The 25,584-nt window shown below is 37.0% G+C and overlaps 1 protein-coding gene across 10 annotated transcripts in view; it reads left to right on the plus strand.

The window, feature by feature from the left end:
• LOC105478860 (protein tyrosine phosphatase receptor type M) overlaps positions 1 to 25,584 on the plus strand; it is an 826,332-nt gene that overhangs the window by 481,945 nt on the left and 318,803 nt on the right. For all 10 annotated transcript variants that reach the window (XM_011736570.3, XM_071085869.1, XM_011736565.3 and 7 more), the window contains 4 exons: positions 6,287 to 6,595; positions 13,123 to 13,232; positions 22,311 to 22,512; positions 25,394 to 25,496. In XM_011736570.3, the coding sequence (XP_011734872.2) occupies positions 6,287 to 6,595; positions 13,123 to 13,232; positions 22,311 to 22,512; positions 25,394 to 25,496 (724 nt within the window). The remainder of the gene's footprint in view (positions 1 to 6,286; positions 6,596 to 13,122; positions 13,233 to 22,310; positions 22,513 to 25,393; positions 25,497 to 25,584) is intronic.

Raw genomic sequence — 25,584 nt, forward strand, 5'->3', positions numbered from 1 at the left:
TTTTAGAGGTTTTATTACTTAAAATTTCAAAAACCCTAAACAACAAAAAATTATTCTGTTTAAAATGAAAACATGTTTCAATCATTGTGACACTTCTAACCTTATTTTTGTACAGTTCATCATTCAGGGAGAATAAAATATGACATGTTATTATTGAGTGCCCTATCAATACCCACATTTCTTTATTTTGGAAAGTATCAACAATAAATTTCTACGCCTCTTTTTCCAACCTCTATTCAATAACACTTTTATTTTTCATGGATTTAGGGGTACAAGTACAGTCATGCAATATGGATATATGGCATATTGGTGAGGTCTGAACTTTCAGCATTCAGCAAGCTTTTTACTTAAAAATTTAAACTTTTCATTCTGAGCAAACTATCACAGGGACAGAAAACTAAACATCACATGTTCTCACACATAGGTGGGAATTGGACAATGAGAACACTTGGACACAGGGTGGAGAACATCACACACCAGGGCCTGTCGTGCGGTGGGGGGAGTGGGGAGAGATATAGCATTAAGAGATACACCTAATATAAATGATGAGTTAATGGGAGCAGCACACCAACATGGCATATGTATACAGATGTAACAAACCTGCATGTTGTGCACATGTACCCTAGAACTTAAAGTATAATAAAATAATAAAAATTTAAACTTAAAAAAAAATTCTCAAAATATTTATCCTGAAAGATTTGGTGGAATTATTCTGAAACCAGGTACCTTGGATGACTAGCCCAGGGTCCACAATGGATTCTTTTACTTTATTTTTAAAATATACAAGGCAAACCGAGAACTAAGCAAAGCATTTGGACATACTGCATTACCTAACGTTCAGCATTACCTAACACCGCTGGGGAGTGCTGCCTCTAGGCTGTCAGTTGTGGCCTGTTTAGAGTGTTATCTTCCCTTATCTGAGATCTGTGTTCTCACCATAAGTGTGTATCTTAGTCATTTTATTATAGAAGATATTTCTGCGTGTTTGCCATAACATGTGAATGGGAATTCCAGCTTTCAAATATGATGGAAATTTAAATGATTAGTCTTTTTAATTTTAAACTTAATAATTTAAATTAAATTATTTAGTTGCTATGTGGATAATCTATTTCCCAGCAAGATTGGGCAGTAGTTTACTTACCTTTACAATTTAGGCGGAGTTCAAACCAACATTTGGAATACATGAAAGACATGGTGAGACTATGTCCATCTTAAACCAGGAAATGAAGTAGAATGATTTTGTGTAGACTTTGGCATTGTTATACTTTCCTTCATTTATTCTGTAAGACTATTTTTTTTCCTTCTCTTAAATGAGTACTGTTTTTGAAATTTGGCCTATTTGTTAGGAAGATACTATTCTCCCTTATAGAGGATTGTATGATTTATTTAAGAAAAGCAGATTGTTTCCAAGGGCATTTTTTGATTCTGATTATGATAAAATGTGAAAACTATTAATGTGCTATCTATGAAAAGTATTCTGGAGGAAAAATATATTCAAATTTATATAATTCTTAGGATAAGTTTGAATTCATTCCATTACATCACCATTACATAGATGCCTGTAGGGCAGTGTAAATTAAAGATTTAAATTGTGTTCCAGCAATTTCAGCTTGACTGACAAGGTACTTCTTAAACTCTGGAAAGCACTGACCAATTGAAAGCCTTTAACTACTTCACCTAAAAACAAGGCCATGTACCCAGAATCGTTGCTGCTTAGGAATACTGAATTTTGGGGTAGGTCACTATAATATTTAGTTACTCAGACCTTTGCTCTGATTTCACTAAATAGTAAAGTAAAGGGAGCTATTGCTTTATTATTTTGTCACCCTGTAGTGTGACTGGTGAGGCAGAAGTACAATAGCTGGAGGTCCTGAAGGGGCTCACCATGCCATTCTGGTTGTTATTCCCTTTATTGTAATAGACCTCCGTAGAGTTCATGGAGAGGTAGAAAACAGAAACCTGTTAGTGGGAGCATTGGTTGTAATCTATGTTTTTGATTATCAATGACAGGATCCTAAAATTACACCCAAGTATCTCTCACAGGTTCTGAAATTGAGTTTCCGAAAAAGCACTGTAGTAGTAATAGAAGGTAAAGTGCAGAGTTCCAAAGAAATGAGCTGTGAATTGAACCTGCAATGGAAATCGATCCTATCAGTCAGTTTTTGCCCTTGTTCATAGAAAAATAGGACCGAATGTAGAAGGAGCCAGGATCACTGATTAAATAGGATGCTGAAGTGCTGGAGGCTAGAAGTGGGCTTGCTGGTCCCTTAGGTCAGGACTGCAACTGTCAGACTTCTCTGCTGGAAACCTTGCTCAAGCTGGCAGAAAAAGAACAGAATGAAAAATGCTGCAGGCATCAGTGGGAGAGTCGGTAAGAGCTCACTGACTGAGCTTCCGGCGCGCTTCTCCGTAGGGAGGCCATTCTCATCTCTTATCATGAGTCAGTGGGCCCACAGTGGACCGCTTGGCCTCATGATTCATGCCAATGGGGCCTGTCATGATACCCTTTCAGGGAAGCAGGGAGGCATCAGTGTGGTCAGAGGGTGTGAGTGTGAAGAAAAATGGCCTTGGAATCAATTCCATTCTCAGTAGCATCTTCAGGATTATGAGGAAAGAGGAGAAATTTCCTACAACTAGTGGTCCTATGAATACAATTTGTCACCCTGTTATCTAACTGTAAGAGATATATATTGTGCACATAGAATGCTTGTAATGCTATGTCAAGTTTTTGGGGGGCAGTGTTTTTATTCTACTCCAGAAATGCAGTGTGAGTTGCAATTAGCCTACCAAAATTACACATTTCTGGTTATGAAGTTGCCATTTGTTTCCTACAGTGTGATACATTTCTACAGTGATGCCCTTCAGAGTGTTCAGTGATCATCAGTATAACTCACTAGAGTAAATGTCCCTGTGGAATGCCTCATTCACAGTTAGCAGCACACTAATGGAAATCGTTCTGCAGAAACATTGAAAACAAAGGTATTATAAAACACTAACTGAAGATGTAATTATTATAAATCCATTGCTGGATCAGAATTTAATTTTGCAGAATGGCAGAAAAAAAGTAAAAACAAAGAAGCATTGAAATCAGGCAGTTTGCTTAGTATGAGTTAAAAGAATTGTCAGATTTCCTTAGTCATTGGTCATAGCCTATCAACACTTATCGTTAAAGGAGGCTGCTCTCATAGGTACATGGTAGCACATGGCATTTCATTTATGTTATTGTATGTATCTGCTTTACCAGCCATTTCCCCAACTCACTTAACTTTGCCTTTGGACCCTGGTAAGAGAAAATGACAATACTCCATCTGAAGTGGACCATATCCCTGTGTCATGGTGTTGATTTAACTTATCCTGTAAGCTTTTGACAAATGAGAATCAGAGTCAAAGAGGCCTTCATCCCTATCCTATGTTGATATAACCCTTCCTACCCCTATTGATATTGACCCTGCCATGGTGATAGCAACAAATTAGTAGACACAGCAGAACTACGGACCATAGTCAAAGGCTCACAGAGGGCACAAAGGAAAATATTCTGCAAAAGCTTCTGTAAGATAGTTTTGCTTTGGTTAACTGTAGTTTTGCTTTGATGTAAAGATGCAAGCCAGTGAGTGCCACTCTCTTTTCATCTAAGATTTAGACCTCATACAGCCTCTGTCTCCTGTCTGATTACCACTCATGACAATAGGCAATTTAGAGCCTTTGTCATAGAAATGATTGTTTTGTGTTATGCTTAGCTATAGTACTTGGCAAATGTATGGGAAATCTGAGACTTAATTTTACCATGATGGAATTCTAAAAGGTACTTACAGAGAAAGGGAGCATGCATTTCAAGACTACTTGACCGGTAGACAGAAGCCTTTGTCTTTACTCCTGCGTTTTAATTTAAGTATATAGTTTCTTGGATAAGAAATACCGAATGATGCAGACTTACTTATGCAGAGAAAAATAGTTTTCCATTGAAATTAAGTTAGAACTGTACTTCTTGTTTAAACTAATATCTGAAGCCTTTAGTCATTTTATTAGTCAATAAAACTGATGAAAATCTTAGGAAAACGCATTAGAACAGTCCTGTGATGAATAGGAGGCCTGGGATTAATAAGGAAAAGGGCAGAGGGACACTTGTTGATCTGTTTATGTATAAGGGATCTGGAGCTTATTAGAAGTTTTTATGAACATTCAACTAATGAAGCATTGTATAAAATTATACATTTCCGTTAAGTTGTAAAAGTTACTAATCTGAAAAAAAAACTTTCAATATTATTTCTAAATAATTTTATTTATGACATTTTCCCTACAGAAGTAATTTAAATATGAAAAATTAATTTTGTAATAAGGAACATTCCATGAGAATGCCACTCACGATTTCTTGGAGGAGTTTTCCTCCTTGGTTCTTAGATTTATTACAGGACGGAGTAGCATGAGTGATCTTTATTAATCCCATTTTATGATTACAGCAGACATCTGGTAAATTCTACATTGCATATTTCACATTATTCCACTTTAAACATTTTCATTTGTTAGCAGGTAAAAACATATTTCACATTATTCCACTTTAAACATTTTCATTTGTTAGCAGGTAAAAAGGGGGGATTTTAAGTTCTCTCTATGGCATAAATGATGGAGAAAACAGACACAAAGAATTTATGCGCAAATAGGAATCAAGAAGTGAACTTGAACAATAGTCCAGACAAGTTTGCAGCGCCCTGAAGTGCCGACCAGGCTCTCTGGTACAGCTGAACCGGGGGATATGGCCTTGACCCTCTCTTCTATGGAATTAGCAGGAAAAGGGAGAAGAATTCCTCCAACACTTTTGACTCAAGTTTAAATACATTGCATCTTTATTATATTGTACATTTTTGGGTCAGGTTTTAGGTGAAGTCTTAGTATCTTTAGGATCCTGATTTCTTCTTATTTGATTCTCTTTAGTTTGGTAGAGACCAACAGTGGAGTGGGGGCAGCATGATTTGTAGTTGTCAGATCCAAATTCGAGTGCCACAGCAAACCCCGACCCTGATCAAGTTATTGAGCCTACCTTGGTCACAAATTTTGTCTCTATATATTAGAAATAAAAATATTTACAGGATTATTGTAAGGAATAGGAAATATATAGAAAGCAACTCACACATAGTAAGTGTGCCATAAACTGTAGCTTTTATATCTCAAGTTTATTGTCCCTTCTCAATTGTAGATCTCTTTACGTTCATATTTGGTGGGCACACTTCAGACGAACAAAAATCAAAATTATGAATCAAATGACTTCTGGATGTATAACACAAGACATTTTAGGTTAGGCTTTTCCTAAAACCCTGAATGCTTAATTTTTTGTAGCAGTGCATGGTACATTATAAGTGCTGGGTAAATGTTATTCACATAGTAGTATTTATTTTCATCATGATTTCATAAACAAACCTAAGCTTTCTCTGCATATATTTTGTTTGAAGCCATGCAAAAATGCTTATATTCTCTCAATGTCATTTAGATTTCTAAGCTTGAAAATGTACCTGGAGCTGGGGCTAAAAGAAGAATACTAAGAAATTGTCATGAATAGGCAAGAATTACTTTAGAATTGATTGCATGGAATTCTGTTCGGATTGAAATTCGGAAACACCTGTTCTGCTCATAAGTTTATGCTCTCCTATTATTTCATGGATAATTCTCAAGCTTTTACTCTTATGTTTTCCAATTACATAATTATAAATTAATGCTTAAAGAAAAAACACATGTATCAGTATTAAGATTGGTTTATTTATTCAGAGACCCAGAGGAAAAGAGGCTTAAATAAGATAGCATTTAATTTTTCCTAATGAAAAGTTTGGAGGTGGGAAGGTCAGGGCTGGTATGGTCGCTCAGTGATATCAGAGACCCTGGCTCCTCCTTCATCAGTGCTTTGAATTCTTAACGTTTAAGTGCCTCATGGTTCACCGTGGCTGCCTGAGCTCCAAATGTCATATCCTCCATCCAGCTAATATGAAAGAAGAAGGACCAAAGATGGTGAGCCCCTGCCTTGTAAGAACACCTCTCAGAAACTATTTTGGACATTTCATCTTATATACCATTCTTCAGAACTTAGGCACATGGCCATATCTATCTGCAGAAAATAATGGAAACTTTCATCTTTATTCTGGGTAGCCAAATGCCTAGCCAAGATTTAGGGATTTATTATCCAGGAAGAAGAGGAGACCAGGTGTTGGGGACAACTGGGAATATCTGTGACCTTTGGGATTGACCTGAGCCTTTATCTTTCTTCTTTCTCATGTTTTCTTTTGTCCTCTTTTCTAAATAGATCCCATGCGAGGCCCAAGAAAACTGGAAGTAGTGGAGGTCAAATCTCGGCAAATCACTATCCGCTGGGAGCCATTTGGATATAATGTAACTCGTTGCCACAGTTATAATCTCACTGTCCACTACTGTTACCAAGTTGGAGGACAAGAACAAGTGCGAGAAGAAGTAAGCTGGGATACAGAAAACTCACACCCTCAACACACGATCACTAACCTGTCACCATACACCAATGTCAGTGTGAAACTGATCCTCATGAACCCAGAGGGCCGGAAGGAAAGCCAAGAACTCATAGTGCAGACAGATGAAGACCGTGAGTACCTTTGAATGATATGTTTATGTAAAACATGTTTTTTCAAAAAGCACCTTTTGTTTTGAGGTCTTTGCTGTGAAGATGGAAGAAAGAACTACTTACATTGTAGAACAACACAAATGTGTATCTGTACTCTGTATTCTTAAGCACTGATTGAAAGAGGGAAAAGTGAGTAGAGATGTAGAAATGTCATTTTTTATTACTCATATAGTTACTTTCCTATATATAATCATTCCATATTGCTCCCAATAGTTCTTCATTCAAGTTTTATTTCACTGGGCTAAAAAATTGTTGTTTCGGGTATTAGGTTATTTATATAAAATCATTGGACTGAAAGACTGTTATTTTTGGTATTAGATTATTTATATAAAATATTTATCTAAATATATTTAAATGGCATTCTGAAACATTTTTTATAGTTCAGATAAAATTTCAGCACAAAATAGAGCCTGCCCTTGCTTTTCAACGCAGTCTTGAGAAACTAAGTTGGTGGTCATGAAATAGATCATTTTTCTCCACAGGAACAATGTTGAAACTGGATGTTACTTTAATAAATGACTACTTAACAAATAAACCATGCATGTCACCAGTAACGCATCAAAAAAGCAAATATACAGGAAACCTCCATAATAACTTAAAACAGTAAAATTATGCTTTGAACCTCATAGCATGGATGTAAATGTTCCTTTACACAGACGATACGGGGAACCCTTGTATAAATAATAGCATATTCATATAGTACATAAAATACAGTGGTAGTGTATCATACATTTGACCTAAAAATCACTTTTCAGGCATCAAAATAAGTGACAAAGAACATAGGAAGCCCATTAAACGAATGAACTATTTTTAAGAAAAATAGTTGTTTCGCTTTTTGTTTCTTTATGTAACTGATAATGTAATTTTGACCATTGATTAAATCATGAGTTAAATGTTTGGAATACTTTATCATTTCATTTAAAGAACTAAAAAAGTATTTTTGAGTGTTTCTACCTACCCAGCACCTGCGTATTTCTGTAGAAGAAAAATGTAGAAGTAGCTAGAGTAGATGAGGAGCTCACTGCAAATCCTCTCTCTCTTCTTGTATTGTCCGTCAAGTCCCGCTTGTGTTGGTTCCTCTCAAGCAGTAGTTTGGGAGGGAGTCTAAGTTTGGTGGAAGCCCCTCAGTCAAGGCTGAGACCGGAAGCTCTATTTCTGTTTCTTCTAACTTTCTCTCATCTCCCAGAAGAGGAGATGGTGTCCACATTGTCATCAAATCATGGCTGGCTCCTTCCTGCCATACACGTCTGTATTGACTCTGATGCTAACATCTGTTGTTTCTACTTCCAAAGTTTTAGATTGTTCTTTTCTGTCAATTTCCATTGCCTGTATTTAAATCCTTATTATTTGAAATTTATATAATTGTTTCCACCTTTTCTTTGTGGTTCCAGTTTTTTTCTATTCTAATGCCCTTCTACTCACTCACTAATCTTAAAAATACATTTTCATCTTGGCTCTCTCTACAAGAGTCTTCAGTGGCTCTTCCACTTAATCTTCATTCCAGTGCCTTGGCTGTCAAGGTCTTCTATATTCTTGGCTCATATCCTAGGAGTAATAACTTCTCCTTCACAGCAGCTTGTTCTGCAAAGCCATCCCTGAGTGCTGGTCCCTGTGCCTGCTCTGTGCATCCTGGGCTCCCCATCGTTGCCTGATTGTTCTCCTTGGCCAGTCAGGGCCTCTCCTGGCCGCTTCTCAGGCTCGCCTACTCTGCTTCCCGCTGAAGTTCTCCTCACATTGCAGGTCCTTCATATAGCTGTCTCCAGCTCTTCAGTCTGTGTTACTCACATCCTTCTGACCTTATTTGTACTTCATAAGATCCTTATCTCTGACCCTCAATTTCCTGATCTGAGAAGTGAGAATAATAACAATTCTTAGATATATTAGGGATAGAAGAAATTTACATGGAGAGCTGGTTGTAACTGTCAGAAAGGGTCCTTTCTTAGTGTTGTAATGATTCATGGCCACTCTTGATTCTTCTTTGCTCCCTCATTATGTATTTATATGTATTTTTTTCTTTTTATTGTAAACTATTTGACAAGAAGTACTGTTTTTCTTTTATAGCAATATGTGTGATATTGAGTAAGTAATAAACACCCCAAAATACCTTATAAGTCTTTAAGTGAAATAATAAAGTATTGTTGATAAGCATTTAATTCATGTTTTAATAAACAATAATGGTCACATCAATGAGAGAAATAAAATTCAGTCACTTTCAGATACGTATTGCTGAAGCATGAACCTATTGAACACTATGGGTTTCAAACTGAGAACCGTCATGAGCCAGGAATTTTGTTAAGTTCCATCAAAACATGATGAAGAATTACTTTCTTTGTTTTTTTTTGTTGTTGTTTGTTTAAATTATCTTGCTAGTCCTTGAAGCTGGAGCATGCATTACTTTGAAATAAAAATCTATTGTTTTCCTAGCACACTAGCATTTCCTAATTAGAAAATTAGAAAAAAACTTTAATTTCAAGTTATATTTCGTTACCCCTCCAAAAGAAATACTTCAGAAAAGGCAGAGAGAAGAAAGAAATAGAATAATTGCCAAACAATATCCAGTTTGTAGAGAAAAGAATTGAGGAATCACTTTGTTTATCCATTAACAAAGGTTATAATTGATTGAACGTTGTGAGTTTTATTGTAGTATAATACTTTTATTGAAATATAGTTTATTTCATCAGAAATCGTGCGGGAAAAAAATTTACTTTTCATTAACGTTAGTAGAATCCTATATAGCCCAGGGATAAGTTGTACAAACATAGGTATTATGACTTTATATACCAGATCCTGCATTCCCAGAACTTCTTAAAATAGGTACTAGACCTAAGTTACTATGAGGTACTATCTTCCCTATCTTAATTAGTAGTATATTAATTTTTATTCATATTGTTTTAATTTACATTGTCTTTCCCTGATCATAAAGTGATTATCTGAATCCCCATTAGGGTTTCCTGTCAACTATTCTACTGCCATCTATCACAGGGTCACCACCAGTACATTCTAATAAGTTCATCCTTCTGAGATATCCTCTGCCTAACATGATTTTGAATACCTCCTATGTCATGTTACTGTTAGCATTTTCTTTTATACAAATTGAATAAAACAAATATTTGTTTTGTTCTTTTTTTTAATTAAAAAGAATGGTTTTTTTTTAATACTTTAAGTTCTAGGGTGTAACAAATATTTGTTTTTTCTAATTCTTCACCTTCCTTACACCTGCACATGGGTTAATACATATTTTCAAATAAGAAATATCATTGGCTGCTCTGCCTATGGATTAGCCATTCTTTTATTCCTTTGCTTTCTTAGTAAACTTGCTTTCACTTAAAAAGAAAAAAGAAATATCATCACAAAATAGAGTCACTCGTCTTAATTATCTTGATGCTGTGAGAAAACTGATGATGCCATCATCATAAACACTTTCAGGGTAAAGAGGAAGAAACTTAGCTGAGTTTTCTCAGGCATAGCCGGTTTTAGTTCAGCTTCTAATTATGATGAACATTTTAGTCTCAGAGTTTGGAATTCCAATGTTCTTAGAACTCACCTAGTGTTGTCATTTCTAATGTTTTTTGTTGCTTCAGCATAGTCGTATATAAATTTCAACATAGGACTAACAATTATTTTCATACTTATGTACTCTTTAGGGTTTGAATGTCAAAATTAACTTGGCTGGGTATAGTGACACATGCCCATGATCCCAGCACTTTGGGAGGCCAAGGCAGGAGGGGATCGCTTGAGCCCAGGAGTTTGAGACCAGCCTGGGAAACATAGTGAGACCCCATCACTACAAAAAGTAAAAATAAATTAGCTGGCATGCTGGTGTGTACCTATGGTGCCAACTACTCAGAAAGTTGAGGTGCGAGATCACTTAAACCTGGGAGGTTGAGGCTGCCGTGTGCAATGGTAGCCCCACTGCACTCCAGCCCAGATGACAGAGCAAGACCCTATTTCCAAAAAACAGAAAATCAACTAATTCCAACTTCGTTTTAGGAATGAGGCAGATGAGACCTAAAGAGGTTCAATGATTTGTCCAAATTGCATAATTTAATCATTAGATAGTCTTAAATCAGAGCCCAGGCCTCCCATATGAATCAGTATTTTTTTTTTCTGCCGAACAACACTTGACTTTAATTGGAATAACCGTAAATGTTCTACATTTACATATAAGTAGCCCCTCATCTCAAAAAAAGGCGTACTATCTGTGAGTCCTTTTGAAATTCTAGGCAGGCTTTCCAATCCGTGATAGCCTTAGCAGTCATTTAAAAACTAATCATACCCTCTCACAATCTAAAACATTTTTTCCAACCCCCTTTAAAAAAGTTTATTGAGATATGTTTGTCCGTTCACCATTTGATAAATATTTGGGTTGTTTTCACTTTTTGGGTATTGTGACTAATACTGCTATGTATATTCATGAACAAGTTTTTGAATTAACATTTTTTTCACTTTTCCTGAGTACGTAGCTAGGAGTGAAATTGTTGGGTTATGTTGTAAATCTACCTGTGTTTAACCAATTGAGGCACTGCCAGAGTGTTTTCAAAGTAGTGGCATGACTTCACCTTGCCTCCAGCAGGGTATGCGGTTTCCGATTACTCTTCCTTCTTGCCAGCACTTGTCTTTTCATTATAGCAATGCTAGTGGGTATGAGGTGATATCTCATTATGGTTTTGATTTACAGTTTCTTGCTAGCTAATGATACTGAGTATCTTTTCCTGTGCTTATTGACTATTTGTTTGTCTTTTTTGGAGAAGTGTTTATTCAGGTCCTTTGCTCATTTCTAATTGTACTATTTGTTATCTTATTACTGGGTGTTAATATAGCTCCTTTTATATTCTAGATACAAATCTCTTATCGTATATATGATATGCAGAAACCTTCTCCCATTCTGTGTCTTGTCTTTTCTTAAAGTGCCCTTTGATACCCAAAAGGTTTTCATTGTGATAATGTACATTTTATCAAGATTTTCTTTCATTGCTTTTGCTTTTGGTGTCATGCCTAAGAAATTGTTGCCCGATCCAAGATCATGAAGATTTATTTATATGTGTGCTTTCTTTAAGAGTTTTATAGTTTTAGTTCTTACAGTTAAGTCTTTAAACTATTCAAATTTAATTGTTATATATGGTGTGGGATAGAAATCCAACTTCATTCTTGTGCATGTGGATACCCAGTTGTGCTAGTAGCATTGGTTGAAAAGATTATTCTATCCTCATTGAATTTTCATGGTACTCTTACTAAAAATCAATTTACTGCAAATGTAAGGGCTTCTTGAGTACTGGGATTCTCAGTTCGATTCCATATATATGTGTGTGTGTGTGTGTGTGTGTGTGTGTGTGTGTGTGTGTGTGTGTGTGTGTGTGTGTATTTGTGGAATCTGTAGCTTTGCAGTCAGTTTTGAAATCAGGTGAGTTCTCTCCGACCCAGTTATTGGTCATTAACTTCATCACCAAAAAATTTGATCATGCACCCCCAAATATATGCATATTTATAAACAGTATAGCTATTTTGTAAATAAGATAGATATACTAGTACACTAAATTGTATATAACATGAAGCATACTGAAACACTACATTTAAAATTATAATGGGATAAATAATATTTTTAAATTATATTGAATATTATTTTATAGAAAATTGGCAAATAACATCTTCACTTTTGTTAGATTTTTGCAAACTTTAAGAATGTGTTATGTATTTTAAGTTTTGAAAAATGGCATCAAATTTCCCCCAAATCACATATAGTATTAACAAATAAAATAATGTTTAAAGACTATATTGTTATTTCATCTATATCAACTTCTACTTTGTATTTTAATAGATATATTAGTACAGTAGCTCATATATTTTTTTGCGTGGTTTTATCATTCAGTGTTATGGTTATAACTTGAATCCATGTGATATATAACTGTTATTTACTTTCAGTCTTTTCAGTACTTTATTGTATAACATAACTTATTAAGCCATTTGATTTGTTTCTTATTTATTATTATTTTAAAAAAATCACTGCTTTGTGAACATTTTTGTATATGTCTGCTGGTGCATATATGCAAGAATTTTACTAGGAAATATACCTGCATGTGGGACCATTGGTCATATGTTCTGTGCATCTTCAGCTTTACTAAATACTATTAATAATTTTCCAAGTGTGTCTCTACCAGTTTACACTCCCACAAGGAGTGTGTGAGAATTCTCATCACTTCAAATCCTTCCTCGTTTCTTTTGGAAGAGTAAAAACGTTTATTTAATAGATGGGACTGAGCTCTGTCTAATTGATTAAAGGTTTTAAGAAAAAAATGATAAAGTTATTCTTTTAATCAGGACAGTGTAGCTAAAATGGTTTAAGGTTCCAGATTTTTAAAGAAAACTTGAGTATATGTGTGGAGTTTTAAAATCTTTTCTCTCAATAGGAGGTTAAAACCTACCAAGTCTAGAAAAATCTACTTTTTAGTTGTTTATTACTTAAACATTTATTTCCTCCCACCCTCCTTTAGTCCCAGGTGCTGTTCCCACTGAATCCATACAAGGAAGTACCTTTGAAGAGAAGATATTTCTTCAGTGGAGAGAACCAACTCAAACATACGGTGTAATCACTTTATATGAGGTAGTATATATGTTTGTTAGTAATTTTTAATTAGAAATTCTCATGATAATGTAGGCTATCTAGTATTTAAAAATGCATAGTTACATAATATATTTTAAGAAGTTTAATGCTTTCAGTAGTTATAATGGTTGTTATATAGAAGAAAATTGTAAAAATAAGTTTTTGAATTATATATAATTTGAGGATTTAGCTTTACAATGAGTTGGACCTTTCCAGTTTATATGTTATTATGTGTTAAGACACAGCATTACATTTAAGAATTATCTTTATTAAAAACAATAAGTATTTTGAAACATGCCTTGATTATAAGACAAACATGGAATTTTATTCTTGATTAGCTATTAAATATTTTGCTACTGAATTATAGAAGGACACTGATTATCCAATTAGCAAAGTCAATAAATACTGTCTCAGGGCTAACAATAGAATAATGTCTTTTGGTTTCTTAGTATTACCAAAACATCCTTTCGACTTCTGTGACATAGTTTTGTCTACTGAGGCATATCAAATGGTTGACTGATAGATAGCAGAGAAGAATTTGATGAATTGTTCAAGGAAAAAAATAACAGCAATAACAGGGTGACATTCATCATCACATCTGTGCAAGCATCATTTCACTATGCCTATTGTCATAGAAACAAGCAGCTGTGTTTTTTTAAGCTAGCATTTATTTGAATGCAAATTCAACAAAATTGTATGTTGTAAAGTTTCTAAAAATCGTGGCAAATTCTCCTATGGAACCTCTGCTTGAATACCTTTCAGAACTACTGACAAAAGCCTGTAAAGATGAGCTGTCAGACAGTGATCACCGAGAAACCCCTTCCCTGACCCAACTGGCCTCACATTTATGTTTCCTTATAATTTTTGAAAATTGGTATTGAAACACACACAAAAATTAATTCAAAGCTAAGTGAAGAAAGATAAAAAAGTTGATTTTTGTACTGTTATTGATGCTGTTCATTGGTTGCCTCATTGTAAAAGAATTGAATATTATCAAAATTCATGGCTCAGCTTTTATAAAGCTAAGTGTTATAAACAAATCAAACAAGTTCATTTTTTTTCCCTCAGTGATGAAAATCTTTTAGTTTTTATTTTTGGCCCCCAAAATAAACTAAAACTAGGTCTCAGTTTTGAGGATTCTTACCTAGTAACAGGATTTTAAACTAGGAAACATACAATCTTTGAAATCAACTTTAATTTCCAAGCCATAAGTTCATCTGTCCTAAAAGCCACATGTTGCTATGTAGACAGACAGAAAACATTTAATAGAGTCTTTCTTTTTAATCCCACAAGAGATATATCTCTGTGTGGTAAGTCACTTTAACATGAAAACAATGGGAATAATAATTCAAAGGAAAACCCCATTAATCTCTCTGATTCTGCAGCCAGGACTGCCCAGCTGAACACTGATCTAAATACTACTACAATGGGGATCCATGAATGTGTCATAAGTCAGGGTTTTAAAAATCAGGTCTGTGTAAGTAGAACAGATTGGTTCAGTTTTCTAGGGACCAAAGGGGAAATATGTGATCCAGGCTGAAGTGATTAAATACAAGCTTTCTGCCCAACAAATCTTTCTCCCTTTCCCATGTTTCCTACAAGTAGGAAGGAAGGGAGTCCCCAGCTCCCTCCAGGCAGGTCTTAGGTGGAGTCTCAGGAGGAGCTCTTCTTGAGCTGAGATGCACCTGTGAGCTGTGATTCACCCAGCCTATGCCAGAGTTTACAAAAGGCACACACAGCTTCCTCCCGGAGCTGAAGATACATGTTGAACCGGACTCAGTCCCTCTCTGGAGAATCACAGACTTCTGAGACAAAATTATGCTAAGAAAATCAAACCTTTGCCCCAGAAGAAGCAGGGACCATGGCAACAGTGTATTCTGTCATGGAATCACATTTGAATACTGGTGAAAACCAGAAGGTGAGATAAATTGCCATGGTTGGAAAAAAGTTTAGTAACCAATGACACAGGTGTTTGTTGAAGGAAGGCAGGGCACAGGATAATTTTTGAAGGAAAGAAGAAAGCACAGATGGAATATCGTTGATGTTTGTATTAGGCCGTTCTTGCTTGGCTGTAAAGAAATGCCAGAGGCTTGGTAACTTATAAAGAAAAGGGGTTTACTTGGCTCATGCTTCTGCAGACCATAGAAGCATGGCACCTGCATCCGCTCCGGGCAAGGGTCTCAGGAACCTTACAATTATGGCGGAGGCTAAAGGGGTGCAGGCACGTCACATGGCGAGAGCAGGAGTAAGAGAAAAGTGGGGGGTGCCACCCTCTCCTGTGAACTCAGAGCAAGAATTCACTCATCACCAAGAGGGTGGCCTGAAGCCTTTCATGAAGGATCTGCCCCCATGACCCAAACACCTCCAACATGGGGAATCTCATTTCAACATGAAATTTGAAGGGGACAAACATCCAGACCATATCAGTGTTGGAAATGGATATGCTGTAGCTTTAGGTTATTCTCAGTTCTCTCTTTGCTTATTATGAAAGATACACAAAAGCATTAATGATAAAAAACGGCTGACAGCATTGTTTTTTTCCAGGAGTTACAGCAGTTCACAGCCTTACTTCATTCTTCTGGTTTTCTTCCTTGCCTTCTCCTTTACACTCCTCTAACTCCATTCTCAGCCTTCCAGCACTAGCCTTGCCTCTCTGACCTCCTTGTCTTCATTCTGACTCAAGTCCTTCTCATACCTTACCCCTCCACCTCAGTCATTTAATTTTATCAGTCATCTTCCTACAACCTGGGTCTGATCATTACCCCGTTACTCAATAGCTGTCAAAATCTCTTATTTTGTCAAGTTGTCAATTTAATACTGCCCTCTGAAAGAATACTTTTAAGTGCAGAAGTTTTCGAAATAAAACATCCTTGCTTCCCAATTTTACTTTTCAAATGTGACTAGTATTAACAGCTAGATACATGTCCTTCTAAAATTTTACAAGGTAGAAACTGTAGTGCAAATTCATTAATGAATATAAAATGGATGCAATTTAATAAATGTTATCAAATCCAGCATTTTATTACAAGAATAAAATGCCATATGAGACTCCCACCTCACACCGTACAAAAATAAATACCAGGTTCATGATCTAAACACAAATGTTTAGAAGAACCCTCGAAGAAAAAGGTAGGAAGACATTTTTATTGTGTATTTTTCTAAGCTTGATATAAAATGCAGCAGTCATTAAAAATGAAGATCGACAGATTTGGTTATATAAAATTTTAAACTTCTGAATGATGAAAGATACCATGAAGGAGGTCTGACTGCAAAGAGAAGACTCGGAGAGATTATTTTCAGCACTTACAGCAGTCAACAGGCTGGTGGCTGTAATATACAGAGAGCTCTATGTAGTAATAAGAAAAAAAACAAATACTGTATTAGGAAAGAAAATGGACAAAGACACTTCAAAAAAAAATTCACCCAGCATGTAAGCATATGGTAAAGTACCTACCCAACCTTCATAATGATTAAGAAATGGAATATTACAAGTGCTACAGAAGTTTAGATTTCTATAATATCAAGTGTTAATCAGTGATGTGGAGAAATGTGTACATGCATAGTCTGTTGATGGGAACATACATTTTGCAGTCTTTTTTTGGTAGGCAATTAGGGAGAATCTATCAAAATTTAAACATAACATGTCAAACCTATTTCTAGAAGTTTATTAGTAATACTCCCCAATGTATAAGGATATTTGTCCAAGTATTTTCGTTGTACCCTACTAACTTTATGTATCTCTAGTGAGTAAATACCAGACACCTGGTCATGAGACTAATACATGGATTTTTTAAAAGCTGTAGTATGTCTAAGATATTGGAAAAAGACAGAAGTAGAAAAGGTACTGTTCCTTTTCTATTGAAGTAACTGCCCCATCAGCAACCAACTGTAAAAAGAATGAAATGAGTTCTAAACTTAGGGACTCAATACGTGAGTGTGTGACTAGAGTATCAAGTGCAGTTTTGGTTGGGCACTTTAATCAAGTAGAATGGTCTAGATTTGCCAGTTGATTGGGACATTCAGGAGTCTAGAGTTGAAGACACGTTAATATCCTGAGCCTGGATAAGTGGACTGTTAGTCACCATCAGCTGAGATAGGTGGTTATGTAGAGGGAATGAGAATTTAGGGGCCATGTTAAGAAGTTTGTTTTCAATACTCAAGGGCTTCTGTGATCTAACCCAAATCTTTATTTATAACGCCATCTCCCACTGTTTTTCTTCTGGAACTCGATGAGCCATGTATATGAAATTGTTTTTTCTCCAAGAGCCTTCTGAGCCATCGCACACCCTGCTTTTGCTTAGATTCATTCTGCCTGTGCCATCCCATCACTCTCATCCTATAGCAGCTCTGCTTATCTTTCAGTATTTTATTCAAGTACTGTACTCTTCCTTGAAGTATCCTAGGTCCTTTGCTCCCCTGAAATCAGATTTAATTATTCATTCCTTTGTTTTCTCAGAATAATTGCTTAAACCTCAATTAGAGGATGGGGTTTTATGCTGGCTGAAATTACCATCAACTCACACTAGGAGATTTTGATTCCCCTCTCCTATAACATGCAAGTCAAAGATTGCATGTTATTCTATTTTGGTTTCCCATTAATCTCTCAGTTTAGAATTTGAGGCTTTAAGTACAGAAGGGGAAGACAATTTTGGAAGATTTCAGGCACTTACCTGCAAATCAGAAATCATCCAATAGAAGCAACAGTTTACTCCATCTCACCCAAATCTAACCCTCACACATGATGCTGAGATCTCAGTTTGCTTTTGACCTGGCACATCCCATAAAATTACTTACATCCAACACTGCAGCGGTAGCATTATTTACAGAGGCTTCATTACAGTTTCCTGGACCTTCAGCCAGGGACAGAGTACAAGTAGCTTCCAGACTTCCTTCTTGTAGCTTCCTGCTGTACTGAAGTACTTAACAGGCACTTAATAACCGTGTATTGAATGAACAAGTGAAGAGGTAAATGCTGAAGCCATGTGGACATTTGAGTTTGAGCATGGGGGTATATTTTGGTGCTGTTTAGAGCAGCTGCTGAGGTGGGCGAATGTCTGCCATCCGCTCTCTGGCAAGCAGTGGGGTTGCAGAGTTAGAGTGCCCCTGCTGCCGAGGAGCTTTCCTCATTCTGATATTCAGACTCCAAGGCTCTGTGGATGGGTCTGAGATGGGGAAACCCATCACCTTTGTGACATTTTGCGGACGTGTACATGCCCAACATATTTGTTTGTTAGGGGTGAGGGAGAGGATCTGTAATTTTTAGGAGTGTGTGAATTAGTGTATACATGTGTTTTTTAGAGGTAGATAAGAGAAGGTGTCTAATTTTTACCAAATTGTCAAAAGGTTATGACTGGAAGCCAGCTAAGAACCTCAGTGTTATTTTGCAACCACAAGGCTTTCGGCAAGTCCAAGCCCATCGGCCCTGCTGGAACAGCAAGCAAGTCCCTTAGTAAAGCATTGACTTGATAGTCTTTGTGGGTGGAGCAAAGATCCCACTTGTCTGAGTGTTTACATGAGCGTATGCACACACCTGCTGTCCCCAGGAGGAGTTGTAGGAACATAGATACTGAGTGCCAAATATTTACTGATCACAATGGGATCGGGAAAAGAATAAGACATCAGCCACTCCTCAGAAGGAAGATACAATTACATGAAATGTTCCAATTCCTCTGGCGGATTTAAATCATGATTGAAGATCAAAGAAGAGATTTCACAGTACTCCACGATTCATTGCCCGGTGAATTGTATGAACAGTCACAACACAGGCATTCAGTGGATCTAGGGATTGTTAGGCCAGGTTTAGGAAGGCTTTACAGATACACAGAATGGGAACTCTGGACTGGGCATGGACGGGTACTTTTTTTGTCCCAGTCTCATCTCTGGAAACCAACCCTCCCTCTCTCCTTCCCTCCTTGTCACCCTCACTCCCTCTCTCCCTTTCTCTCTCTGCTGTTTTTCATTTGGTTTCTGTGACAACTTTCTCTCCTTTTGCTCTCTTCCTGCATTTCTGACTTTTCTGTTGGCTTCTCCTCTATCCTGTATCAAATACCTACATTCATTAGGGTGTGGTACCAGGCTCCCTTCTTTTTTTTCTAAACTTCCTTCGCTAGTGACCGTCTCCATTCCAGAATTGAATATCGTCTCAATGCTCATCACCCCCAGTCTTTACTCCAGCCCAGTCCTCTCGAATCTCAGCTTCATGTCATACATGTGTGTCCACCTGACTGCCGTGGGCATTTCCAACTTAACATGTCCACCTGTGTCTGTAAATTTCTCCCGATATGTTCCATTCTTTTCGGTACATCTTCTGATCAAGCCCAAAACATGGAACCTATCCTTTATTCCACCCTCTTTTTCTTATATCCAGTCCTTCACTGAGTTCTGTCCATTTTGTCTCTAAAAGATGCCAGTTCTTTTCATCTCTTGCTGCCTGTACCAGCCCCACCTTATTCCAAGCGCCTGTATTCTCTCTCTCGTGCTATAGCTCTAGGCCCTGGACTCTGCTGCACTTCCTAGTGCCTTCCCCACTACCTCAACTGTGACCCCCCAATGAAATCAACCTTCCACCCACAGTCAAAGTGAACTCTTTAAAGGGAAATTAGATCATTTTATTTTCATGCCTAAACATGTTCAAGGGCTTCCTGTTGTATGTGTCCAAACTTCTTATCTTAGGGTGCAAAGCACTATACAGTATGGTCCTGCCTGCTTCTCCAGCCCCCAAGGAACCCCAACGACCTCCTTTCTGTTCATATACTGTGCCCACTCACTCCTGCTTCACTGCCTTAGTTCGTGCTGTTCTTTCCCAAACTCTCAGCATGACTGACTCCTTCCCTAAGTTCAAGTCTCTTCAGCTTAACTGACATCTCAGTGGGCCCTTCCCCAGCCACTCTAAGCGGCTGTGTAATAACCTCTCTCGCCCGACAATTCTCCTTATTTTAGCACCTTGTTCGTTTCTTCCATGGAACTTGGTGTTTTGAAAGTATTCATTTACTTACTGTATGTCTCCCCGGCTCCATCCCACCCTGTCCAGATTCTCCGTTATCTGAAATAGGGCGTGTGTTTACCTGCTGGCCATGGTGCTTGCAGAGCGTCAGTGTTCAATCAATGTTTGAATAGAGTAAATGAATCTGAGTAGGTAGAGAACATGGAAACAGAGCTAACTGTCTCATGTTCCAGGCAAGTGAAAGTTTACGGGCAGAAGCAATGTCAGAAAAGCCCCATTAGTGTTTGCAGGGCAGTCTTTATCCTGTGACCAGAACAGAAGGGAATATAATTGTGTAGTATCACAGATTCAGAATTAGGTTTGGAGAAGGGGGAGCAGGTCTGAAACACAAAACTAAGGAGTTTGGGCTTTCTCTCATATGCATTTATGTTTCATTAAGGTTTATAGACAGGCAATAAAATGAACGAGAACACTAAGCTAGCCTCAGTAGGCAGCGTCAGTCCTCATTTTAATTATACTCTGTCGTAATTGTTGGATCGCTTCTCCCCTTCCCCTACCAGACTGATACCTCCTTCAGGGAAGGTACAATTCCTGAGGCACCATGCAAGACCCCAGCTCAAAAGACAGTGCTTGACACATGAGAGGGGCTCAATGAATATGTTTTAAATGTACGGGTGAATTAGTGGGAAACATTGGGAAGCAATTATGCAGCCATGATAGAGGTTTAGATCCGTCTCCTCCAAACTGCCTTATTCCCTGGAGGTGTCCAAGTGGAGGACCAAGTAATCACACAGCAGATACGTCGCTGACATCCCTCACTTAGCTACTGGGGGCAGATTTGGCCTTATCTCTTCTTGACCTCCTTAACCTTGTCGAGGAAGTTTGTTAGAGGGTTAATAACAGATACTGTGCGTGACTCCAATAGTGTCATGCACTGCAGTGATTAATATATACAGCAAACAGTTTTCTTGCTAAAGCTTAGTTGATTCAATCTAAATATTCTTTCAGAGAGATCTTCTTAATTGTAATGACATGGTATAAATATAAGAAAAAAGAATGTCAATTATCACTTCGTATAATAACAGTTTTAGTGTTCATGCACATAAATTACAAGTAAGTTTACCTATTTAAAAGCAAGAAAAGTGCTCAGTTTTGCAATTTAAAACTTTAGAATATGCCACATTTTAAAATTATGTCATTACAACCAGTAGAAGTTAGTAATCACCACTAAAGTGCATGTTCTTGAGTAGATGATGAACTACTCACAGTGAAATTCTTTAAAATATCATTTGAAAGAGCAAGATTTAAAGGCACCTATGTTATATTTATTTTCAAACACTTCGGACTTATCCAACATACTTTGAATATCTGTTATGTAGCTAATATCATGAAAACTTCTAGAACTGCACTGTCTCATATGGCAGCTACTAATCACACATGGCAATTTAAATTCAAATTTTAACTAAAATTTTCAATTCCTCCGTGTCACTGACCACATTTCAAATGCTCAGTAGCCAGATGTGGCTAGTGGCTGCATTTCCATCATTTCAGAAAGTTCTGTTGGAAGACGTTGCTCTAAAGGAAAGAAATGAATATGGCCCATAATGATCACTCTATGCGTAGCATCAGGAGTGACCGGAATCTGTCTAGGATTCCAGCCATTGGAGCAGATGTCCTTGCCTGCATTGATGAAAACACTTCAGTGCCCTTGTTCCCAATAGATAATAATCCTAAATCAAATTATGGCCACTAGATTAAAGATGAGGCCTTATCCTTGTCAGTATCTTATCTGTTTGAGCTAGTTGTATATTTTCTTATTTTGTTCGAAACCAATCGTAATGTAGTTTTACAAAATGACATTTTGAAAGCAAACAACTTCAAAGCATTAGCTTAACCCTGCGCTCATCCTGTATGTTCTAATCTACTGGCTTAAGTTCCCCTGTCTATAAAAGTAATAACTCAACAGCTTTGGCGGAGTTCCTTCATCCCTTCACTGGATTCAGGATTTCAAGAGTCTGAGTAGGAGCTTATCATGAAGTGTCTGACAGTGCATACATCAGAAGGGTTTATTGGATAAAGATGCAATCTGAGTCCATCTGCTCCAAATATTTTATCACTTTCTCATTCTTTTGCAGATCACCTACAAAGCAGTCAGTTCCTTTGACCCAGAAATAGATTTATCCAATCAGAGTGGAAGAGTTTCAAAGCTGGGAAACGAAACCCATTTTCTGTTTTTTGGACTGTATCCAGGGACCACATACTCCTTTACCATCCGGGCTAGCACAGCTAAGGGTTTTGGGCCTCCAGCAACAAACCAGTTCACCACGAAAATATCAGGTACTCTACATTCGTGAGTTGTGTCTTTTATCAGAAGTAACATTTTTGTCCTTTTTCTTTCCCATTGTCAAGTATGCCAAGCTGGCCCACACTAACATTGTATCCAAAGGAATACCATTGAATGCCTGAAGCTCAGACTCATGGCATTAAATGAGGTACTACAAATATTTCTCATTTGGGAGCTTGAGATCTCATGTGTTAGGAAGTGGCTATTGTTTTAGCAGGGCGCCTTGGAGGACTTGGGCATGAGGCAGAAGGTTCTGTTGAGACACTCTCATCCCCTTCTCAATCCAAAGTTGTCAGAGCAGTGATGTTGGAAAAATCTCTGTAATGAACCATGAACCATCAGGAGCTCAGCAGAAAGACAGTCATATAGAGTCTGCTTCCAAAGGAACAGCCTCCTTGGGACCTCTACCATAAATAGATTCTGTCCTGAAGAGAGAGGCAAATACATGATGGTACCAGGCACTGAGGACCTCCAGCTTTTTGCTTTTAGAGACTTAATTATGTCATCTAACAAAAGACCTAATTTGAGAAATATTTCTAGGCATGTTCAACTGTGCAGAAAATGTCTTTGTACTTCAGACTAGAGGAAATTAAGCTGCCATCTGGTATGGGATATACAACAGCAATTAAAAAAAATTGCATGAATTTTTTTTTCCTTTTTTTTCCCCTTTGGGTATGAGTGTGGAAGTGTTGAGTTTTGGCTTTAACTGTTTTGTTTGGAGTGAATCAGGTGGGGTGGAAGTAGGGAAACGAGCTAACTCTTGTTATCAGCCATGGTTAGTTCAATAATATTTAGCCTGACCTTTACATCTTTTGTCTCTCTTTCCTTGTTTTGTATTAATAAAAGTTATTGTTTGGAGTTGAAGGAAAGGAATGTTCACAACTAGAGTATTGTAAGTGTTTGGCTAGGTTTTGAGGGAGGGTTTAGAATTTTCTTTTTAAGCAGTTATAACTTAAGGGATAATTTTTCATTATATAAGATTTTATGAGCACAAACGACTTGAAATTTAATACACTTGATACTCTGTGTATAGAATTAGGTTATAGAAACAGTATGGAGAATTGGGAAAGAGAAAATAAGTCTTTGGGAAGTTAGAATAATTAGAGATTTGAAAACTGACACAGGTTGAAGAAAATGGGTTGGTAGAAGAAAAACCACCGGACTTGGAATTAAAAAATCTAGGTTCTAGTTATGATTTTGCCAGGCACTTCCTCTCTGATTTTAATCAAATAAATTTACCCCTACATACAAATTAAGATAATATTATCTAGTGTATGAATTTATCATGGGGATTTAAAGATGAAATAAGTGCCAATATATATACCTCGAAGCATGTTTTAAGAAATTTTTCCCATGTAAGTTACTCTACGAAGATTATTGTCATAAAGAGTGTATTTTTTGAATAAAATAATTCACTTTTTCTGTTTTTATTAGATAAGAATTCTTATCAATATGGTTATATTAGTCCGTTCTCACACTGCTAATAAAGGCATACCCGAGACTGAGTAACTTATAAAGGAAAGAGGTTTGATTTACTCACGGTTCAGCATGGCTGAGGAGACCTCAGGAAACTTACAGTCATGGCAGCTTGTAATCAATGGTTTTGACCACTTTCAGCATGCCAAGTTCAAACAATTTTATTGAAAATCAAGAAACCTGACATTTTCATTAGCCTATATGGCTCATCAAGAATAAGTATTTGATTTTTATAGTTTTAAAACAGTTACAGTTTACAGGTTCAAATTTTCATGGACCTATGAGAGGGAACCACTCTTGTATACAAAATGTAATTCTATGTTATGAATTTGAGTTAATTTTTAAGAGAATTGAAATAAATTTTAATGCTGACATGATTCAAGAAATGGAACTCAGAAGTAACCCATATCGTGATAAAACAATCTTTTTGTATATGTAAGACAATTTTAAAAACTGTATTTGCTAGAAATGACCTCTAGCTTTCTCATCAGGAGTCTCTACCTGTGGGCTGTGAAAATATGGTATGCCCTCCCACATCACAGCTCTGTGTAACGATTTGTCTTGTCCATAATTACTGAAGAGCTCTGTTGCTATCATAATAAGACTTAACAGTCTAGAGAAGGAAGATGCCGGGAACTGGCCTTGGAAATAGGATTTATATCTGGAGGAGAACTAACATTTGTAGGATTATATTTGCCTGTCTCTCTGTTCTCTCTTTGAATTATGATAATAAACATACAGGGTAGTTTCCCCATTTTGAGATATATAAAAGCTCTTATGCTGGTTAAAACAAAACACAGCAAAAAGTCAAACCCAAGCCTTTCTCACTTCTGTTCCTATGTGTTTTCCACTGTCATGCTTTTCTGAGAGCCCACAGATAGTCACTAATTAATTCCAGCAAATCTCTCTGACTCCCACTGTCCTCTTTAAATCCCCAGTGGGTCTCTGGTACATGAAAAACCTTGGCTTAGATGGAATAACTGTAAAGTCCAATGATTATTTCTTAAATATGCCTTTAGCATAAACATTTGAGAACTCATATGTACAGAAAAGTGTACCAATTGTAAGTGTACAGCTTGGTGATTTTTCACAAGCCGACTATGCTAATTTAGCCAGAATCCAAATCAAGAAACGGAATATTACTCACACCTCACAAACCCCCTCATACCATCTCCCAACTTCAACTCAAGATCACAGAGGGCACTATGGGCTGCTTTCAGCAGCTGTGCCTGTGATTCTGTGTAGGGAATATATGCGAAGCTTGCTCATGGTCGTTGATAGCTCCAATGTAAAGTAAATGCACTGTGTTCTTAATGCTCTTTGTAAAAGGAAGTGGAAACTAAACTGAGAAGATCAACCAGAAATAATGAGTCTTCCATCCTATGCCTTTTCCCCCAGCGCCCTCTATGCCAGCTTATGAACTTGAGACACCTCTGAATCAAACTGACAATACTGTGACAGTCATGCTGAAACCTGCCCACAGCAGAGGAGCACCTGTCAGGTATGGAACAGAGGGGTGGGCCAGCTCTAGAGAGAAGAAAACTAAATCAAGTTGATTAATTCCTCCAAGGTGTTTTCTAGGGATTTGC

This window comes from Macaca nemestrina, chromosome 19, assembly GCF_043159975.1.
Source record: "Macaca nemestrina isolate mMacNem1 chromosome 19, mMacNem.hap1, whole genome shotgun sequence".
Taxonomy (NCBI): domain Eukaryota; kingdom Metazoa; phylum Chordata; class Mammalia; order Primates; family Cercopithecidae; genus Macaca; species Macaca nemestrina.